Below are 19,735 nucleotides of genomic sequence, written 5' to 3' on the forward strand. Positions count from 1 at the left end.
AATGATTAGCATGAAAAAGCAAGCAGAGATGCATTGGAAAATCTCTAAAATATTTTATTTCATTGAGAGAGTACCTGATTTAAACTTACTATAAGTAACTAAAAATATGGATTACACTTGCTGGCGAGGCTACTCCCTTGAAAGAAATTCACCCTTAACATAATCTTGCCTCCTATCAAAACAGATCACCAGCCAACAGGGGGGAAAAATGTGATACCGCAACATGCAAATGGTTCGGGGAGGATTTAACCAAGAACCACAATTTATGGCTTAGGAGTTGGAATTCGAAACTGATTCAAACACGTGATTATTAAGGCTTAGGATTTAGGGTTCAACTTTTCCAGATAGGTTTTTGCAGAAAATGCAGTTCTCAGAGTTTGGAGGTAGCAAGCTGTATAAGATCCTTCCTAAGTATTTTGCCAGACGGATTTTTGGGGACAGAAGCTATAAATGCCACTCGGCGGATTCTCTTGTATGGAGCAACCTGTGAATATATCAGCAATTCATCATTTTAATAAGGTAATGATTACAAATTATCACGAGACTCAAGTCAGGAAGACATGGAGTTCATAATGTATTGAACAGTTTATAGGCAGGACTAAGAGTTTACCATATAGAACTGGAAAATAAAGACTCACCTGCTTTGCAGTGAAGTCCATGACTTCGCTACCTGACAGATTGCTTCCAGCTTTTCTCACCACATATGCCATGGGATACTGCCCCACCTCCTGATCAGGATACCTGTGAGAAAAAAAATATCCAACTTAGACACTCCTCCAACAGGAAAACAAGTTCGAGAGAAAATGTTTTCCATGAAAAATTTTGTATGCAGGGAATGTGGAGAGAAAAAGACTCACGGTATTACAGCTGCATCAGTGATTTCTGGATGAGTAAGTAACAATGCTTCTAGTTCTGCAGGAGGGACCTATAACATACAGTTCACATTGAATCAATAAATTCAACTTCTCTGTAATTAAAAATTGCATGACAAGCACATTCATGGTAATGTCATGCACACTCTCTTCAATCTTCAACTAAAGTCAGAAAGTGGATCGCTTGGATCAGAAAGGAAATTGTCGGTCCATTTGAATCATGAATAAAATATAGTTAAACTGAACTGGGAATTTCACAAAGGAGGCTCATGACAAACACTTTCATGGTATGCAAACTCTCTTCAATCTTCAACAAAAGTCAGAAAAAGGATCGCTTGGATCAGAAAGGAAACTGTCGGTCCATTTGAATCATGAGTAAAATATTATTAAACTGAACTGGGAATTTCACAAAGGAGGCTAGGTAAGAAGGAAGAAATAAATAAATTTCACCTGATATCCCTTGTATTTAATGAGCTCCTTCAACCTATCAACCACGAAAATGAATCCATCTTCATCAATGTAACAGAGATCTCCAGTTCTCAGCCATCCATTTGAATCTAGAGTCGAAGTTGTTGCTTCTACATTACTGAAGTAACCTACAATGACAAGAACAATGCAATTAACGGAAACGTTTTAGTTAAGGAAACATTGGGGTTAAGTGTTGAGCTATCTCTCGTATTCGCAATGTACATTGTAAAGCAACCATTGTGGTAAAACAAAATTTCAAAATAAAATGAAATAAAACAAAACAATAATCTGACTAAACATTTAATGGTTGTCCATACTTAAAAAAGATATAAAGTTCTATCCAGTGTCAGCATAATAGAAAGTTTTTAGAGGGCAATTTTATTTTTTGCAAAATGTATTATTCACTTGCTACGGCAGGTAAAGATATTTTTAACTTGCGACGAAAACTGACATGTTTTATGAATGAAGTTTTACTGTGTTACTATTCGTGTACATTGGAAACTGGTTTTATTAAAAATTTATTCCTTTAGAAGCATATAAATTACAAAGTCATTAAAGATTCGCTCATTGTAATTCAATACCTAATGTTTTAGTTTTGGCATTCTTCTCCACAAGCAAATTGCAATGTCATCCATGAATTTGAAATTAGTAACCCACGACCACAACCTTATAAATTACATATTTCTGCCCTTACAGGCACGATGTGTGTGAGAAAGACTTGTAAGGGCGGTCCCTTCACATAGGATTTGAAATCCTCTAATCATCATTGGGACTCACACAAAGCAACATCTCTTATTTGTATGGATCCAAATGCTAAAATGAAATCTTATAATTGAAAAGTTCCAAATCTTATGTGGAGGAACCGTTCTTTACAAGTATTTCTCTTTTGTAGACATGGGAAATTGTATGCATCGTGTATATATGCTGGTATCATGTATATATGTTGTGGGGTGATTGGTTGGTGTCTTGGGGTGGTTGGGCGGCATTCTGAGCCTACCTCGGCCTTGGATAAGCATGCCCTAGGAAGGGCTTCAAGAAAAAAATAAATGAAGATATAACATTGCCAAATCTAAGTGCTCCTTTGATGTGACTGCTACCTAACCTTTCCATCACATCTGCCTAGAAAATTAGAGTATTTTTTAAAATAATTTAACTAATCCTAGTCAATTAATTTGGATTGACATCTGTTAACAAATTTTTAATTGTTTATTATACATTGTGATTTAGTTGCATGCTCAAGAAGTGACTTCTAACAAACTATGGACAGATTTTTTCAGAGCTAAATATTGCAGAAATGATTATTTATTAATAAGGAAGGAAAGATCAAATGACTCTCGGTTCTAAAGATCAATGATGGCTACCATTCCGAAAGTTATGGATAATGTTAAAATTTTGGTGAGAGGCGGGAACTTTTCTTTTTGGTTCGATAGGTGGTGGCTGACATCAGGCCCGTTATCTATAAGCACTGAGGATATTTCGAACAAGAAGCTATATATTAAGGACTGCTGGCTGAATAATAACTAGAACTCTGATTTATTACTGAACTTGGTTGGTGCCAATAGAACAATGAAAATTTTGCATAATGTGCTGGCTGGTAAAAGTGGGAAGGATATATTCGTCTGGAAGCCTGCCCCTGACGGTAATTTCTCTACAAAAAGGGCTTGGAAGGCAATTGTTGTTTTTTGTCCCACATTGGTAGAATACTTCCACATTAGTATAAAAGGTTGTTTTGAATTTTTTATATTATTTGTCCCACATTTGAGAGAAGTGCTTTTTAGACTTGAGGTTGAAACTATAAAAGAGCTCAACTCTTCATTTGTAAAATACACCTCAAAATTATACTTTGTCAAGAAGTAGTGGATTGATCATCGGCGCCCGAGGACGTAGTTAATTTTATACCGAACCTCGTAAATTTTTTGTCTTGTTCTAATTATTGCTTTATTATTAGTTTCTGCATTGCTTTAATTTATCATATATTCAATAGCAATAGTTATAGTATTAGTATTTGGCACAAGTGGGGTGCCTGGCACAACAATTGGTATCAGAGCTAGGTTGAATAGTGTTGATACAGAAGTGTTCCTCTGTTAGGATCCTTAATTCCACGTTTGATGCCTAAGAAAGACCTTGTTTAAGCGAGTGCTCAGAGACCATTGCGGTTCAGTCGCTCCCTGGAGGTCGGCCTAGTCAAAGTGGAATTTCATAGGATAAAACAGAGTAGACACAGTTGGTACGTACTATTCATCTTAGGCCTTTTGCTTTATTGGTTGCTATTGAATATATAGAAGATGGCAGAAACTAGTGTAGCAGTAGACGAAACTCTGTCCACACGAACTCCAACCCCTTCAGCTTCGACATCATCAACGAAGACGATAGCTAATGCTCGGTTTGAGGTGGAGAAATTTGATGGTACCAATAATTTTCGTATGTGGCAATGTGAGGTGATGGACATCTTGTATCAACAAGAACTAGATATTGCTTTGGATGATAAACCAGTAGATATGGGTGACAGAGATTGGGAAAAGATCAATCGTCAGGCATGTGTTACGATTCGCCTGTGTCTCGCCAAAAATCAGAAATATTGTATTATGAGGGAGACATCTGCAAAGAAATTGTGGAAGACATTGGAAGATACATTTATGATCAAGAGTCTAAAAAATCGACTCTATTTGAAAAAGAAATTGTTTCGCTTCCAGTATCAACCAGGTATTTCGATTAATGACCACATAAATGCTTTCAATAAAATTTTAGCCGATTTGTTAAATTTGGATGAAAAGGTGAAAGATGAGGATAAAGCCATATTGTTACTGAATTCTCTCCCTGATGAGCATGAACATTTGACCACCACTTTATTGTATGGGAAAAATAAAGTTACTTATGATGCTGTTTATACTGCATTGATTAGTACTGAATGCAGAAAGAAGGATCAGAGGGTCCATAAGGAAACAGAAGAAGCACTAACAATAAGGGGACGTTCTCAGAGTTGTATGCCTAGAAGGAAGAGTAAATTTCATGGGAGGAGTAAATCTCGTGGGAGACCTGCTAAAGATGAATGCGCCTTTTGTCGTGAGAGAAGGCATTAGAAGAACGATTTCCCTAAATTACAGTAAAAGAATAAGGGCAAAGCACATTCTAATGCCAATATAGCCAATGATGATGGAAGTGAGTCAGATTTTTCTCTTGTTGGAACATCTTCGTCACATTATTTTGGTGAGTGGATTTTGAATTCTAGTTGTTCCTATCACATGTGTACCAAAAGGGAATGGTTTTCTAATTTTAAAAAATTAGATGGAGAGGTTGTTTTATGGGAAATGATAATACTTGTAAAACAACTGGAATAGGATCAATACAGTTGAAATGTCAAGATGGAACTATTAAGACCTTGACTGATGTTAGGTATGTTCTAAACCTAAAGAAGAATCTGATTTCATTGGGTGCCTTAGAATCTAAAGGGTTCACTATCACTTTGAAAGATGGAACGTTAAAGATTAAATCAGGTGCGCTGGTGGTGATAAAAGGAATAAGGAAAAATAACTTGTATTATTAACAAGGTAATACAGTTATTGGCTCAGTAGCTGTTGTTTCTAAGAAAGATGCAGGTTCAGATACAACCAAGTTATGGCATATGCGGTTAGCACATGCAGGAGAAAAATCTTTACAACAATTAGCTAAGCGAGGTTTGTTAAAAGGTGCAAAGGTGTGCAAACTTGAATTTTGCGAGCATTGTATTCTGGGAAAACAAACTAAAGTAAAATTTGGCACAGCAATCCACCAGACTGAAGGTATTTTAGACTATATCCATATAGATGTATGGGGGCCCACAAAAACAGCTTCGTTGGGTGGTATGCATTATTTTGTCACTTTTGTTGATGATTTTTCTAGAAGAGTTTGGGTGTATTCTATGAAGCATAAAAATGAAGTGTGTGATATTTTCCTTAAGTGGAAAAAATTAGTTGAAACTCAAACTGGCAAAAAGATTAAACGGCTCAGATCAGATAATGGTGGTGAATACACGAGTGACCTGTTTATGAAGGTATGTCAGGATGAAGGTATTACTCGACACTTCACAGTTCGAAATACACCACAGCAGAATGGGGTGGCAGAGCGCATGAATCGGACTTTGCTGGAGAAAGTTCGATGTATGTTGTCTAATGTTGGGTTAAAAGGTTTTGGACTGAGGCTGTTAGATATGCGTGTCAGCTCATCAATCGTCTACCATCATCTGCAATAGGGAAAAAAACACCCTATGAGGTATGGTCTGGAAAGCTTGCTAGTGATTATGATTCTTTACATGTATTTGGTACTATGACTTATTATCATGTTAAAGAATCTAAATTAGATCTAAGAGCCAAGAAAGCAATATTCTTGGGGATAAATGCAAGAGTCAAAAGATACCGTCTTTGGTGTCTAGAGACCAAAAAAATGATTTTAAGTAGAGCTGTCACTTTTGATGAACTTGCGATGATGAAGAAAACAATACGCAAGGAGTTACGAGTTGAAGAGAAGACCAGTGGTACTCAACAACAGGTGGAGGTTGAGACAATTTTGGGAAACCCAGTGAGAAATGAAACTACACAAGGTAACTCTCCAGTTACGGTGGAGAATAGTGTACAAGAAGAGGAGATTTCAATTTGAGAATCTTCACAGCAACAAGAATCAATTGTTTCTCAAAGGCCAAGACGAGAAATTCGAAACCTACTCGGTACACTGATGGTGGCCTATACACTTCCAGTTGTGGATGATAATTTTCCTTACACTTTCAAAGAAGTAATGAGGAACTCTGAATCAGACAAGTGGAAAACAGCAATGGATGAAGAAATGCAGTCTCTTCATCAGAATCAGACTTGGGAGCTAGCCCAGCTGCCTAAGGGTAAGAAAGCAATTGGTTGTAAATGGGTTTATGTAAAGAAAAAAGGATTTTCAGATGCAAATAATGTTCGCTTCAAAGCTAGATTGGTAGCTAAGGGCTACGCACAGAAGGAAGGCATTGATTAAAATGAGGTATTTTCTCCAGTTGTTAAACATTCTTCCATTCGAATTTTGTTGGCTTTGGTAGCACAATTTGATCTTGAACTAGTTCAACTCGATGTAAAAACTGCATTTTTACATGGTGATTTGGAAGAGGAAATCTATATGACTCAACCAGATGGATTTCAGGTTGCTGGAAAAGAAAATTGGGTATGTAAACTGGGTAAATCGTTGTATGGTTTAAAACAGTCTCCAAGACAGTGGTACAAACGATTTCATCAGTTTATGATGGGTCAGAAATACATCAAAAATAAACATGATCATTCTGTTTATTTTTGCAGACTACAAAATGGATCTTTTATATATTTACTCTTGTATGTTAATGATATGTTGATAGCTTCAAAGAATAGGGAAGAAATCAACAAGCTGAAAACTCAGTTAAATCAAGAGTTTGAGATGAAAGATCTTGGTGAAACAAATAAGATACTTGGCATGGAGATTTGCAGAGACAAAATGAGAGGAAGAATTAGTTTGTCTCAAAAACAGTATTTGAAGAAGGTAGTACAAAGTTTTGGCATGTCTGTATAGTCAAAACCAGTAAGCACTCCTCTTGCTCCTCATTTCAAACTTAGTGCGGCTTTATCTCCTAAATCAGATGAGGAACGTAAGTATATTTCACAGGTTCCTTATGCAAGTGTTGTTGGTAGTCTGATGTATGCAATGGTTTGTACTAGACCTGATATTTCACAAGCTGTTAGTATGGTGAGCAGGTATATGCATGATCCGGGTAAAGGACATTGGCAAGCTGTGAAATGGATTTTGTGATATATTATGAATACTATTGATATTGGTATAGTATTTGAGAAAAATAATACTATTGAACAACGTGTTGTTGGATATGTGGATTCGGATTTTACAGGTGATTTGGATAAACATCGATCAACTACTGGATATATTTTTACATTTTCTAATGGTCCAGTGAGTTGGAGGTCTACCTTACAGTCTACCATTGCCTTGTCTACAACAGAAGCAAAGTACATGGCAGCTTCAGAGGCTATTAAGGAAGCTATTTGGTTGCAGGGTTTACTTGAAAATTTGGGAGTTGTTCAGAAGCACATTGTTGTGTTCTGTGATAACCAAAGTGCTATTCATTTGGCAAAAAACCAAGTCTACCATGCACGAACGAAGCATATCGACGTTCGGTTTCATTTTATGCGAGATATTATTGATGGAGGTAAGATACTAATTCAGAAGATTGCTACAACTGAAAATCCCGCAGATATGTTGACCAAGATTGTGACAACAATCAAGTTCAAACATTGTTTGGACTTGATCAATATCCTGCAAATCTGAATATTTTTGGAAGGCACCGATGATGTGTAACTCCAAAAAAATGTTGGTGACTGAAAAATTTGTTGAATTTATTGTCAAGGTAGAAATTTGTTATTTTTTGTCCCACATTGGTAGAATACTTCCACATTAATATAAAAGATTGTTTTGAATTTTTTATATTATTTGTCCCACATTGGAGAGAAATGTTTTTTAAACTTGAGGTTGAAGTTATATAAAGAGCTCAACTCTTCATTTGTAAAATACACCTCAAAGTTGTACTTTGTCAAGAAGTAGTGGATTGATCATCGGCGCCCGAGGACGTAGGTAATTCTATACCGAACCTCGTAAATTTCTTGTCTTGTTCTAATTATTGCTTTATTATTAATTTTCGCATTACTTTAATTTCTCATATATTCAATAGCAATAGTTGTAGTATTAGTGTTTGGCACAAGTGGGGTGCCCGGCACAATAGCAATAAGGAGCAGAAGTGATAATTTTGTGTGGAATGACTGGTTTTGGCATTCTTTATTGCCCAGAAGAATCTCAATGTGTTTATGAAAAGTCTGGTTCAGATGCTTGGCAATAGATTATAAAATTCAGGTCAAAAGAATTTTGATGGCTTGGGCTCGTGATTGCTGCGTGCAGAGAAGTTAGGAAAACACAGATCATATTCTTTCTTTAGGCGAGGTGGCTTCAGAGGTTTAGCGTCGAACTAGTGTGGTGTTGGGGATTCCTTTCCAACGGTTCTTTTCCTGGAAAAACTAAATTGCAAACTGATTCCACTATTCTTGAAAATCGTCTATTAAAGGTATTTTAATCAGACTGATTCCGTGTATCTCTGAAATTGAAGATGCAAAGCTAGAATGGAAGGATTATATCAAAGTGCAAATCAGATGTGAAGAAGTGTTCAATACTGAGTTAGTTCTATAGCTGAGAGCACTAATTCCTTTCGAAAATTGAAGATGTCGGACATTAAGATTTTAAAGAAGTTTCAAATTAAGCATCAGGGAGTTTGCGACAGGCCTAGAAAAAAATTTTTGTGGGTTGAACCTCCAACAAGGTGGATAAAACTTAATTGTGATTGGAGCTGTAAGGGCAATTTAGGTACTTCAGCAGGTGGAGGTATTATTCGAACACTGACATAGCATGCCGAAAGCGGCTTTTTCAAGCTATTTTGGCAATGGTACGAACAATAATACAGAATTAAAAGCAATTATGAAAAGAATTTGTTTGTGCAAACGACTTCACTATTTTAATGTAATTATTGAAAATGACTCGCGAATTGTTATTGATTGATTTCGGAAAGGTAGATGTACCTTTTGGTATATTTGAGATTTTTGGGAGGAGCTCGTGGCGAAACTAGAAGGAATGAACTTCATGGTGATCCATCAATATAGGGAAGACAATAGAACAGCTAATTTTCTCGCTAAAGAAGGAGAAATAGGAAACAATATCATCTACGAAAAATAACATCTTTTACCACGTTTTCTGAAAGGTATAATTCGGATGGATAGGTTGGGTCTCACTTCCTTTCGTCGTTAGTTCAACTCTCGAGTTTTTCTAGGTCTGTTTAGACTTGTTTCTTAATTAGCATTGTTTGGATTTTGTGTATTGGTTTGGTTGGTTATTAGTGTTGTTTCTGGGGAGGGTTTTATTTCTTTATCTGTTTTCTCCCTTTTACTTATCTTGTAACCACGGTTTTCCTCTGCTAAAAATGAGGGCATATCAATAAATAAATGGACGTGCCGCCCTCCTTTAGTGAAAAAAAAATATGTTCAAGAAGTGAAATATCAAAATTAAGACATAAAATATTGAAGTATACTAAGACGAAACTTCAAGACAATGGTTTGCTAGGTAGGAGTCCTGGACAGAAGTGGAGAATAACAAAGAACTTATAGAAGTCAAGAGAAGAAGAGATAAATTAATTTCTTTACACATTGTTGTTTAATAAGGAGTGGGGAGGAACACAGGCAATGCAAACAAGTCAATCATAATTTACAAAAATATTCACGATCATTTTTAAACTTTTCCAAGTGTGTTTTAGACTTTTTGAGCGTATTATTTTCCATTTCTCTGTGGTTTAGGAGAGAAAAAAAAAATAAGTGACTTTTTTCCTCAAAAAGAAAAGGAGTAATTCTTTTTCCATCTTTTTATTTCCTCCATTTTTCTTTTCCCTTGTCTTTCTCATGAAGAAATAGAGAGAAACATGTTTCCTTTCTCTTCTCTTCCCATCACTTCTCTCTTGTAATTTACTCTTTTAAAACAAAAGAGAAGTTACGAGTATAAGCGAGTCACGCCGGCTTGCTAGCTATTCATGCTCAACTTACTCTATAACTTGACTCAACTTAATTCTACTTGAGTTTGAGTTACTTGATCAGCTTAATAAGCCGAGTTTGATTTTGTAATACTAATACTACTTGCGAGCTTAATAGAGCTTTTGTAAGTTTATTATTTTTAAATTATATAAAACATATAAAATATACTTTATGCATATACTCAATATTATATATACTAGTCGCGGAGCTTGCACATCGAGTAATAATTATAACAAAATAATTCTTTACAAAATTATAAATATTGTAAATATATATATATATATATATATAGAGGAAATTATGGATAATAAGGGTTATTTTTTGAAATATTTATGGGTAATTATAGGAATATTTTTAAAATATATATGGATAATTATAGGGATTTTTTTGAAAATTTTTTATTAATTATAGGGACATTTTGTTGGGGATATTAATATATATATATAGTTATAGGAATTTTTTCTTTTAAATTTATGGGTAGTTATGGGATGTTTTGGGAAAGTTAAAAATCAGACCGAGAAAAGGGAATCCCCTTTCTAAGGTTAGGGATATAATCAATTTCAAATATTAAGAATCACTTTAAGTTTAACAATTTTGAGATTGAGACTTTTAATTAAATTAATAACTTAAATTTTTCGAATCAAATCGAATATCACACAACTTAGGAGAAGTATTGGGACAACATCTGCCCAATGGAAAATGACTCCATAGTTTAAATTCTTCCTCCCAATCTATACTCTAATGTGTTGTGTCATGACAAAAATTTGTCTGCGTAGCAACGAAACTATAAGTCGACAGAGTCACGGAGGGAGTTTTTCCCCGTTTTATTCTTTTTTCTTTTAAATATATTAAATAATATTTTTTTTAAAAAAATATTTCACAGAATAACCCTAACGTAATCTCGCTACTTGAAGTAACAAGATTTGCCACTGATCATTCGAAAAAAATATATTATTTAATATATTGAGTAATTAGCATTTATAAATCAGGAATGTTTTGAGAAACTTTCTATACCCGTCCTGGTATTGGAAAATTTATATATATAATAATTATTTGAAACTAGCCGTTGACCGCGGGTAAAGCAGTATTTATAACGATCCAGAATAAATTTTATTTTAAGAAAACACTTGCGTCTCTCCCCTTTTTATATTTATTATTTTTTATAGGAAATAATAAAAATTATTTTTACATTTAAAATTTTCTTATTTTATATATATCACTTTAAAATTTTCTTATATATATATATATATATATTACACTATTTTAAAATTTTCTAAAATATCCATATAATTATCTTCATTGCTTTGGTTCTTTAATTTTTTTTAAAAAAATCTCAAAATTTGATAATTTAGTTGAATTAAAATATTCCCTAATTTTTTTTATTTTTTTTTATTACTCATAATTTTAATATGTATGGATCTTTTGGAACATCACAAGTGACGTCAAACCACCTAATTAATCTCAATAATTAGAATTTAAACTATGGTATCATTTTTAATTTTTTATATTCATTTTTGTACCGTGAAGAAGCAATTTATCACAAAAAAATCTGATATTAAATAAATATTAAAATTACTGTAGCTTTGCAGTGTTATTAATAATTATTTTTCTTAATTGATATTGATATTGATAAAAAATCTTATATATATATATATATATATATTAATTTCAGGTACAATTAAAATTGGTAATTTAAATAAAGTTCAAATTTTTAATTTATTATGCAATAAATTATTTTAATATATTTTTAAAAAAATAATAAATCGAAAAATAAATTATTCTGCGTAATAAATTCTTCTACGTAATAAGTCAGAAAATAAATTCTTTTAATTTATTACGCAAAATAATTTATTTTCTGATTTATTATTTTTAAAAATATATATATTAAATAATAATCTCGCTGCTTCAAGTAGTAAAATTTGTTTAAATTTCGCTACTATTATTTAAATTATTTCAGAAAATATTTTTCAAAAAAAAGTATTATTTAATATATTAAAAAAAAAAAAAAGATAAAATGGGAAAAAACTCGTGATTTTCAATCACAAGAGAAATGGGTCAACGCAAAAAGCAAGACAATATGCATATACCTTTCATAATGGTGGGGCCCCTGAGCCAAAGCTCGCCCGTCCGATTTACCGGCAACGCCTCTCCGCTCTCTGGGTCAACTATCTTCGCCTCCATGCTCGGCGACAGCATCCCCGCCGTGCCGTATCGCCGGCTCTCCTCCAGCGAATCTGTCGACGCCCCCACCCCCGTCGACTCCGTCAGCCCGTACCCCTGCAGAATCTTCACCCCCGGGTACCTTTCCACGAACCCCTCTGTCAGTTCCTTGCTCAGCGGAGCCCCACCCGACAAAACCGTCTGGAGCGAACTCAAATCGTACTCCTCTCTGATAGGACCCGACCCGTTCACCATCGCCACCAGTATCGGCGGCACCAGCGGCAAGTACGACGCCTTAAACCTCGGAATCGCCGCCAGCATCTCCCCCATCTCGAACCGCGAAAGCACCACGATCGTCGATCCTGATGCCAGTAGCCCCGTCGCGAACGCTGCCAGGCCGTAGATGTGAAACATCGGAACGGTGCAGATGAACGTCTGCTCCCCTTTCTCGTCGAAATTGAATCTGTTCATTACTGTCCGTACCATCGAGATGAGGTTCCGGTGGGAGCTTGCGACGCCCTTGCTCGCGCCGGTGGTGCCGGACGAGTAGAGCAGCGTCGCCGTGTCGTCCTGGTTGACCTGGTCCCTGACTCGGCTCCCACTCGGTTTTTTCCCCATCAACTCGTCCAAAGTGGACGCGATCTTGTTCCCACCGGTACTGCGTTCGCCGTCGCGGGGTCCGATCAGGACGACGGAGAGACCCGACCCGGCGATTTTGGGGACGAGTTCCGGGATGGTGAAGGCGAGGACCGGCTTAGAATCGGCAATCTGCTTGGCGATTTCGCGGGCAGTGTTGAGGGGGTTGGTGGTGGTGATGACGGCGCCGAGGGACATGACGGCGAGGCAGACGACGGGAAAGAAGATGGAATTAGGGGAGAGAAGGAGGACGACGTCGCCCTTGCGGATGCCCATGTCGTCGGAGAGGGCGGCGGCGACGGAGTCCACAGCAGCCCATAGCTGGGGGAAGGTGAGACGGCTGCCGGTGGCGGCGTCGATGAAGGCGGTCTTGCCGTGATGGGCTTGGGCGGAGATGAACGTGGTCACGTCCAGAGATGGGTTCTGCGGGAGAGGTATGGGCCTTCGTTTGCTGTAGAAGACGGAGTTGGACTTGCAGAAGCCGCTTCGGGGGTCGATGCTGGCGTTGTTGCTATTGTGCGCCATGGGAGCAGAGGGTACTTTTGCTTCATGTAGACACTGTCTCAACTTTCTTTCATATAAATCTTGTGGTTTCGCGTGGTTGACATCGGCAGCCAAAATAAACTGCCGGCTGTTCATGGGTCGGGTTTTTTGATCCACCTTGGCCGGTCGGGTGGGTCGAGTTTGGTCCGGAAGCAAAACTCAGACAATACAAGGGTAAGGATGGCCCGCCCGCGGAGTCGCGCTTCGTCGGTGTTGATGATTGGTTTATTTAATTATTGATCTGTCACGTGGAAAATGCGGCTAATTTCTTAGGTGCACGTGAAGAGACATGAGCCAGAAATTGGAAAAAGGCAGGGGATCAAAGTGTGGAGTTGATTCGAAGGACAATTGGCGCGTCAAACAGACAACAGGAAAATTATAATTTTGATATTGGAATTTTGGTTATTCAATTTAAGGCTTTGAACTTGAAAAATATTTTAAATTTTGAATAAATATTTTTTAAATGTTTGATTTTAAAAAAAAATCGTGAAGACAAATAAAATTTATTAAATTAATAAAGAAAATTTTAATTTTGCATATGATAAATATCTAATTTATCTTAATTCTTAATTATATTAAAATAAAATTTTATTTTAATAGGAAAATATAATAGAAAATATATTTTTCTCACTTTCCTTTCTTTTCCTTTTCTTTTTAAAAATTTTGTTCCCTAAATTAAATTCATAATTAAAATTGACCCTAACGACTAGTTTAGCTATGGAAAATAAAATTTTTTTCCTTTCTTTTCCTTTTCTTTTTAAAAATTTTGTTCCCTAAATTAAATTCATAATTAAAATTGACCCTAACGAGTAGTTTAGCTATGGAAAATATTTTTTTTAAAAAAATTATAAAAAATTACTTGATTGTCACTTTAATAACATTTATATAAAACAACAAAAAAAAAAAATCAAGCCTTAAGTCCCACTATGTGGGATCGGCTATATGAATCTTTTTCCGCCAATTTATGCGATCATTGACAATTTCTTTTAACTGATTCAGACATATTAAATTTTACTCTCTATCTCCTCTTAAGTTATATTAAGTCTATTCCTACACTTATGTAACTAACTCACTCTTCCTCATTGGCGTACTATGTGGCTTACGTTGTAAGTGTCCATACAATTTGAGTCATCCCTCCCTTATCTTATGTTTTATAGGAACTACACTTAACTTACCGCAAATATGTTCATTCCTTAATTAATAATGAAAAGTGTTTTATTTTCTATTTATAATTTTACAAACCCTAAAATTCACAATCCTTAATCGAACAATTATTGAGAAATTGAAAAATAATTTATCTTTTTATGTAATTATTTTGTAACCTAAAAATAGAAAATAAAACGGAAATTATGAACATCGAAACAAACTCTTCAATGGAAAATATTTTTCATGAATAAATGGGCCTCTAAATTTTATGTCTACGTACAAATTATAGTAATAGTATAATTAGAATTAACTTATACTATTATTATGGGATCACATGCAAAGTAATTTATGTGTGCTCATTTCAAAGCACTATCAAGTATATGGTGATGCAAATGTTTACAAACTTTCGATATTACTTTTTACTAATGATAGAGACAAAAAAAAAATTAGGTCGAATAGTCAAAAGAGAATTCAAACTTGGCATATGATTTGCATGTTTATTGTGAAAATAAATAAATAAATAAAAATCTATAATAATCACATAAGTTCTTTATTTTCTTCCTTTCATTATTACAGCTATACATAAACAACAATAAGCTTAAAGTGATATTAATAAATTAATTATCTTAAAAAGTTAAAAATAATTTGTAAAAATAAAATCAACAATGGTTTTCTAACTAAATGAAGAAAAATCTAAATTTTGTTTAAAATACGAGTTCATAACACATGCACTACAATGCATATATTAATAACCCAAATCATCTCATTAATTAATTTGTTGCCTAAAATTTATTTTTATTTTTCCTCAAATAGTTTGATACTCATAGTTACAACTTGCTAAATTAGATGGTGATTATGATTCATATATTTTTACAATAAAAATATAAATTAAAAAAGTTACTCGAAATGTCATTGATATGTGTAGTCATCCCTCTCTCTAAATGTAGGAACTCGAACCAAGAAAATAAAAGGAAAAAGAAAAAGAAAAGAGAAAGGGAAATAAATGAGGAAATTAGTTTGGCACAGGTTCAAGTCGTCAATAGTTTTATTCTATCTCACGAAACCGTCAACGATTAAAACTACCGAGAGCATTTTAAGTGTAAAATTTTCGACCATTTCGTGCGGGTCAGCTTGCCTATAAATAGAATGGAACTCATTTTTTTTTAGAAAAATAATTTCTCTCTCTCTCTCTCTCTCCCCTAGGGTTTTGAGGTTTTCTCTCTCTAGGGCTCTCTCGGGCTTCCTTGTGCTCTTCGATCCTCCTTCCAGCTCGTTGGTCGTCGACCCTCGGCAGATTTAAGTGGCTTGGGTTTCGAGTTTTGATGGTTTAGGTAGATTTTCCAAGAACAAGTAAAAGGATTAGATTATATAAGCTCTTTTTGAGATATGAACCGATTAAACTGATGTATATAAGTTTATAAATGGTATATGTGATTTTTTGAACGAATCAAACTTATGAAGATGATAATTTTGATTATTATACGTATTTAGGAAAAACTAAAGTTAATATGTTGATCATCTCTTTTTTCCTATAAAACATATAGTTTGAGTTAAATTAAACTCTAAAAATGATCATACCCTTATTTTCCGCAACTTTATATTCCTTGGGCATTTTATTATATTATGATTTATCAATCAAAATTGTGTGGCATGAGAACGAGTATTATGATATGATTAAATATGATAGTTTAATAAGATGATTTTATCAGTATATGTTATAACCGATTTATACAGTTATGATATACTAAAATGGCGGCTATATGCCGGATATGATATACTAAAATGGTGGCTATATGCCGGTTATGATATATTGAAATAGAGGCTATATGTCGAATGTGATATATTGAAATGACGGCTATATGTCGATTATGATATACTGAAATGACGGCTATATATCGGGTTATGAAACAACGGCTCGATGCCGAGATATAATAATGGCATGTTTTACACTGATATATGGAAATTAGATTTTATTACAGTTTTCATCACGTAAATTGCAATATATGGTTTAAGAACCCTAAGGGATTAAATGTCATGTGAGCATGGTACCCTAGCTACAATCAGGAGGGAGTGCAACCACACCGGTATGAAAGTGTGGTAGGAAAAGTCGATTTGGCCTGGGTACAATACTACTCCTGTAGGCTATGCCGGGAGACCCCTCCTGAAGGACATTCCGGGGGACCCTACCGAGGTACATTTCGGAATAGGGTAGACAAATTGTACTTACAGATCAGTTCGTTTGACTAAGTCCAGTCTTTGTGCAGCACAACTTGGTATGGAGCGGAAGCATGTCATTAGTTCAATGGCCCAAGAGATTGGTTCTTCTATGCCTATATTTGTGAATTTAGGAGAAATAGGCTATATTGATCCGAATTATCTTATATAGGAAAATATACGTATTTTCAGTTATACAGGTGAGTACAGTTTTCAATGGTTATTTCTTGTTCAATTATATAATGGAAATATTATGTTCACACTAAAACTCATGTCAGCCACACACTGATGATAATTTGATCCTCCTTACTAAGAAGTGTCTCACCCTAATATTCATCTAATATTTCAGGTCCTACAGGGAATCAAGCCCAGCGTACTTCGGGCTGGGATTAGACTGTCAACAATGGTTGATAGAGCTAGTAAGACACCAGGTGTTGTGTTTTGTTATTTTGGGATTGTAATATAATGATGGGAAACTTTGTAATTGTGTTTGGGGGCAATTATAACTCTGTTAATGTGTTTTTAGGTGGTTTGTCTTCCGTTGCATATTTATGTTTTCAGTTACAGACAGGAACACCCGGGACTCCAGTTAGGGATGGGTTTTGTATTATGGTATCAGAAATTATAACTGGGATTATGCATGTTTTCCTACATGGCACCCCGGGGCCCACGTGCGCGGGTTCGAGGCGACACACTAAAAATAGTCTACATCAACAAACAACAAAATCGAGTGTAACGACCCCAAAAATAATACGTGTGTAAGTGTAATCCAAAAATAATAATAATAATAATAATAATAATAATAATTTATTTATTTATTTAAATAATTATTATTAATTAAATAATATAATATAATATAATATGATATAATATAATATAATAATATTATAATATATATATATATATATATATATATATATAAGTAAAAGAGTCTTTTGAACATTCAGGAGACCAAAAGAAATTTCATTTTCCCCCTCATCAGTCTCTCATAACCATCTCTCTCTTCTTCAATTTTTCACTCTCTCCTCAAGCTCTCTCCCATTCTCTCTAAATTTTTATCCATCTGTAAGTCAAATCAAAAAACGAACATCATATATGGGTCCCAACTTCGCTCCTGAACACGTTAACCGGAGTGGATTTGTCGTTGGGACGTCGTAGACACCATTCAAGGGTTAAGGTAAAAGGAATAAATTATGTCAGACATTTTGAAAATTAACTGATTAATTTAAAGCATGAGAATATAACAATATTGTATATGATTTTCTGACTTATCAAACATATGAAAATAGTGATTTTGGATTATCATATATTTTTATGGGTAATTATTATATTATGAAATATTATTTAAAATTTGTGTGGCATGAGAAATGGTTTTGTTACTGTACAATAAACATGTGAGAATATTTTATGATGAAATGTAATTTATACTAGTTTATGGGAAATTTTGAAAATACGGCAGATATTGTGAAATGATGAAATATGATTTTATATTAGAATATGAGATAATGGTTTTATACCGAAATACAGACATGATATTTTTGATACCGAGATATGTGATGACGGTATTATAAAGGGAAATGAAATGACTGAAATGACAGTTTTTATATTGAGATGTGGAAATGATAACTTTGATAGACCAGTGATGTAAATTAGAGCACGGTACCATTGCTAGTGAATGAGTTGGTGCAACCACACTACTCAGGAAGAGTGTTGGTATTGGAAGACGATTGGGCCTACGGAGAGATGTTGATCGCCCCTAGGTCCAGACCAAGCTGTTGTAGGCCAATCATACTACATACGCGTACAATTTGACTTAGCTTGGTAGGCTAGCCATGGTTAAGTCTCACCTTCGAACCGCACAACCGATAATGTGGGGTTATTACATGGCAATGATATAAGAATGTCCACTCAGGTTGGTTCCTCATTACAGACACGATGATTCTACATTAACAGATATGTTGTGTTTCATATACAAAGAAATTTATTGAGCATGAAAATTTTTTTTTTCAGAAAAATATATAATTGCAAATGTGTGTGTGTATATATATATATATATATATATATATATATATATATATATATGGTTATAAATACAATTTTCATGATTTTTCAGTTAAATTAATTATTTAATGGATGTGTTTCTAAAATACTAAAACTCATGTTGTCACACACTGATAATAATCTAGTCCATACTTACTGAGAGGTGTTTCACCCAATTATTTCCATACATTTCAGATATCCTAAGGAGCCTAGCCAAAATCAAAGTAGCGTGGGTGGGGTTAGAAAGCACAATTTAGACAAAGTATTAAATTTGTTATTTTAGCATATTTTAGAATTTTACGGATGATAATATTTGATATTAGAGATATTGTTGTAATAATAAAAGTTTTTAGTACACTAGTAAAAATATTTGAGCTCTTCTGTTGTGCGAATATTCGGGTCATCACATTGAGCCTCAAGTCCCACTAGGTGGGGTCGGCTATATAATCATTTTCTTTTAGCTTATGCAATTATGAACCATTTCTTTTGATAGATTCAGGGCTATTAAATTCTTACTCACTATCTTCTTGCAAATTATTTTAGGTCTACCCTTACCCATTCTACTGCCCCCAACTGTAACTAATTCACCTTTCCTCACTTGAGCACTATGTGTTCTACATTGCAAGTGTCCATACCATCTAAGTCGTCATTTTTCTTATCTTATTTTCTATTGGAGTTACACCTAACTTTTTGCGAATATGTTCATTCCTTAATTTATCTTTCGGTGTTATACCACTCATCTATCTAAGCATTTTCATTTTAGCAACTTTTACTTTTTGGATATTCTATTTTTTCGTTACCCAACATTCTGATCCATAGAGCATAGCTGGTCTTATAAAACTTTTCTTTTAATTTTATATAACGACCTTAATTTCTTAATATAAAATGTAATATAATAAATAAGATGGTCAACCCGAACCCGTGCGTAACGGGGATACCTGTCAATCACAGCAGAAACCTAAGCAGCAGTAAGCATAAAATCTCAACCATCCAACCATAAAACATAATACCAGAGTTATCTACATTCCCAAAATACTGTATTTA

At 34.6% G+C, this 19,735-nt stretch overlaps 1 protein-coding gene across 1 annotated transcript; it reads right to left on the bottom strand.

The window, feature by feature from the left end:
• Positions 1–29: 29 nt before the first annotated feature.
• Positions 30–13,492, bottom strand: LOC131162173 (probable CoA ligase CCL5). The gene is made up of 5 exons (XM_058118371.1): positions 12,040–13,492; positions 1,323–1,468; positions 858–925; positions 639–741; positions 30–484 (listed from the first exon to the last, which is right to left on the bottom strand). Exons 1-5 carry the CDS (start codon positions 13,385–13,387, stop codon positions 371–373), a joined length of 1,779 nt encoding a protein of 592 aa, XP_057974354.1. The 5' UTR covers positions 13,388–13,492; the 3' UTR covers positions 30–370.
• Between the last annotated feature and the right edge of the window lie 6,243 nt (positions 13,493–19,735).

Source organism: Malania oleifera, chromosome 8 (assembly GCF_029873635.1).
Source record: "Malania oleifera isolate guangnan ecotype guangnan chromosome 8, ASM2987363v1, whole genome shotgun sequence".
Classification (NCBI taxonomy): Eukaryota; Viridiplantae; Streptophyta; class Magnoliopsida; order Santalales; family Ximeniaceae; genus Malania; species Malania oleifera.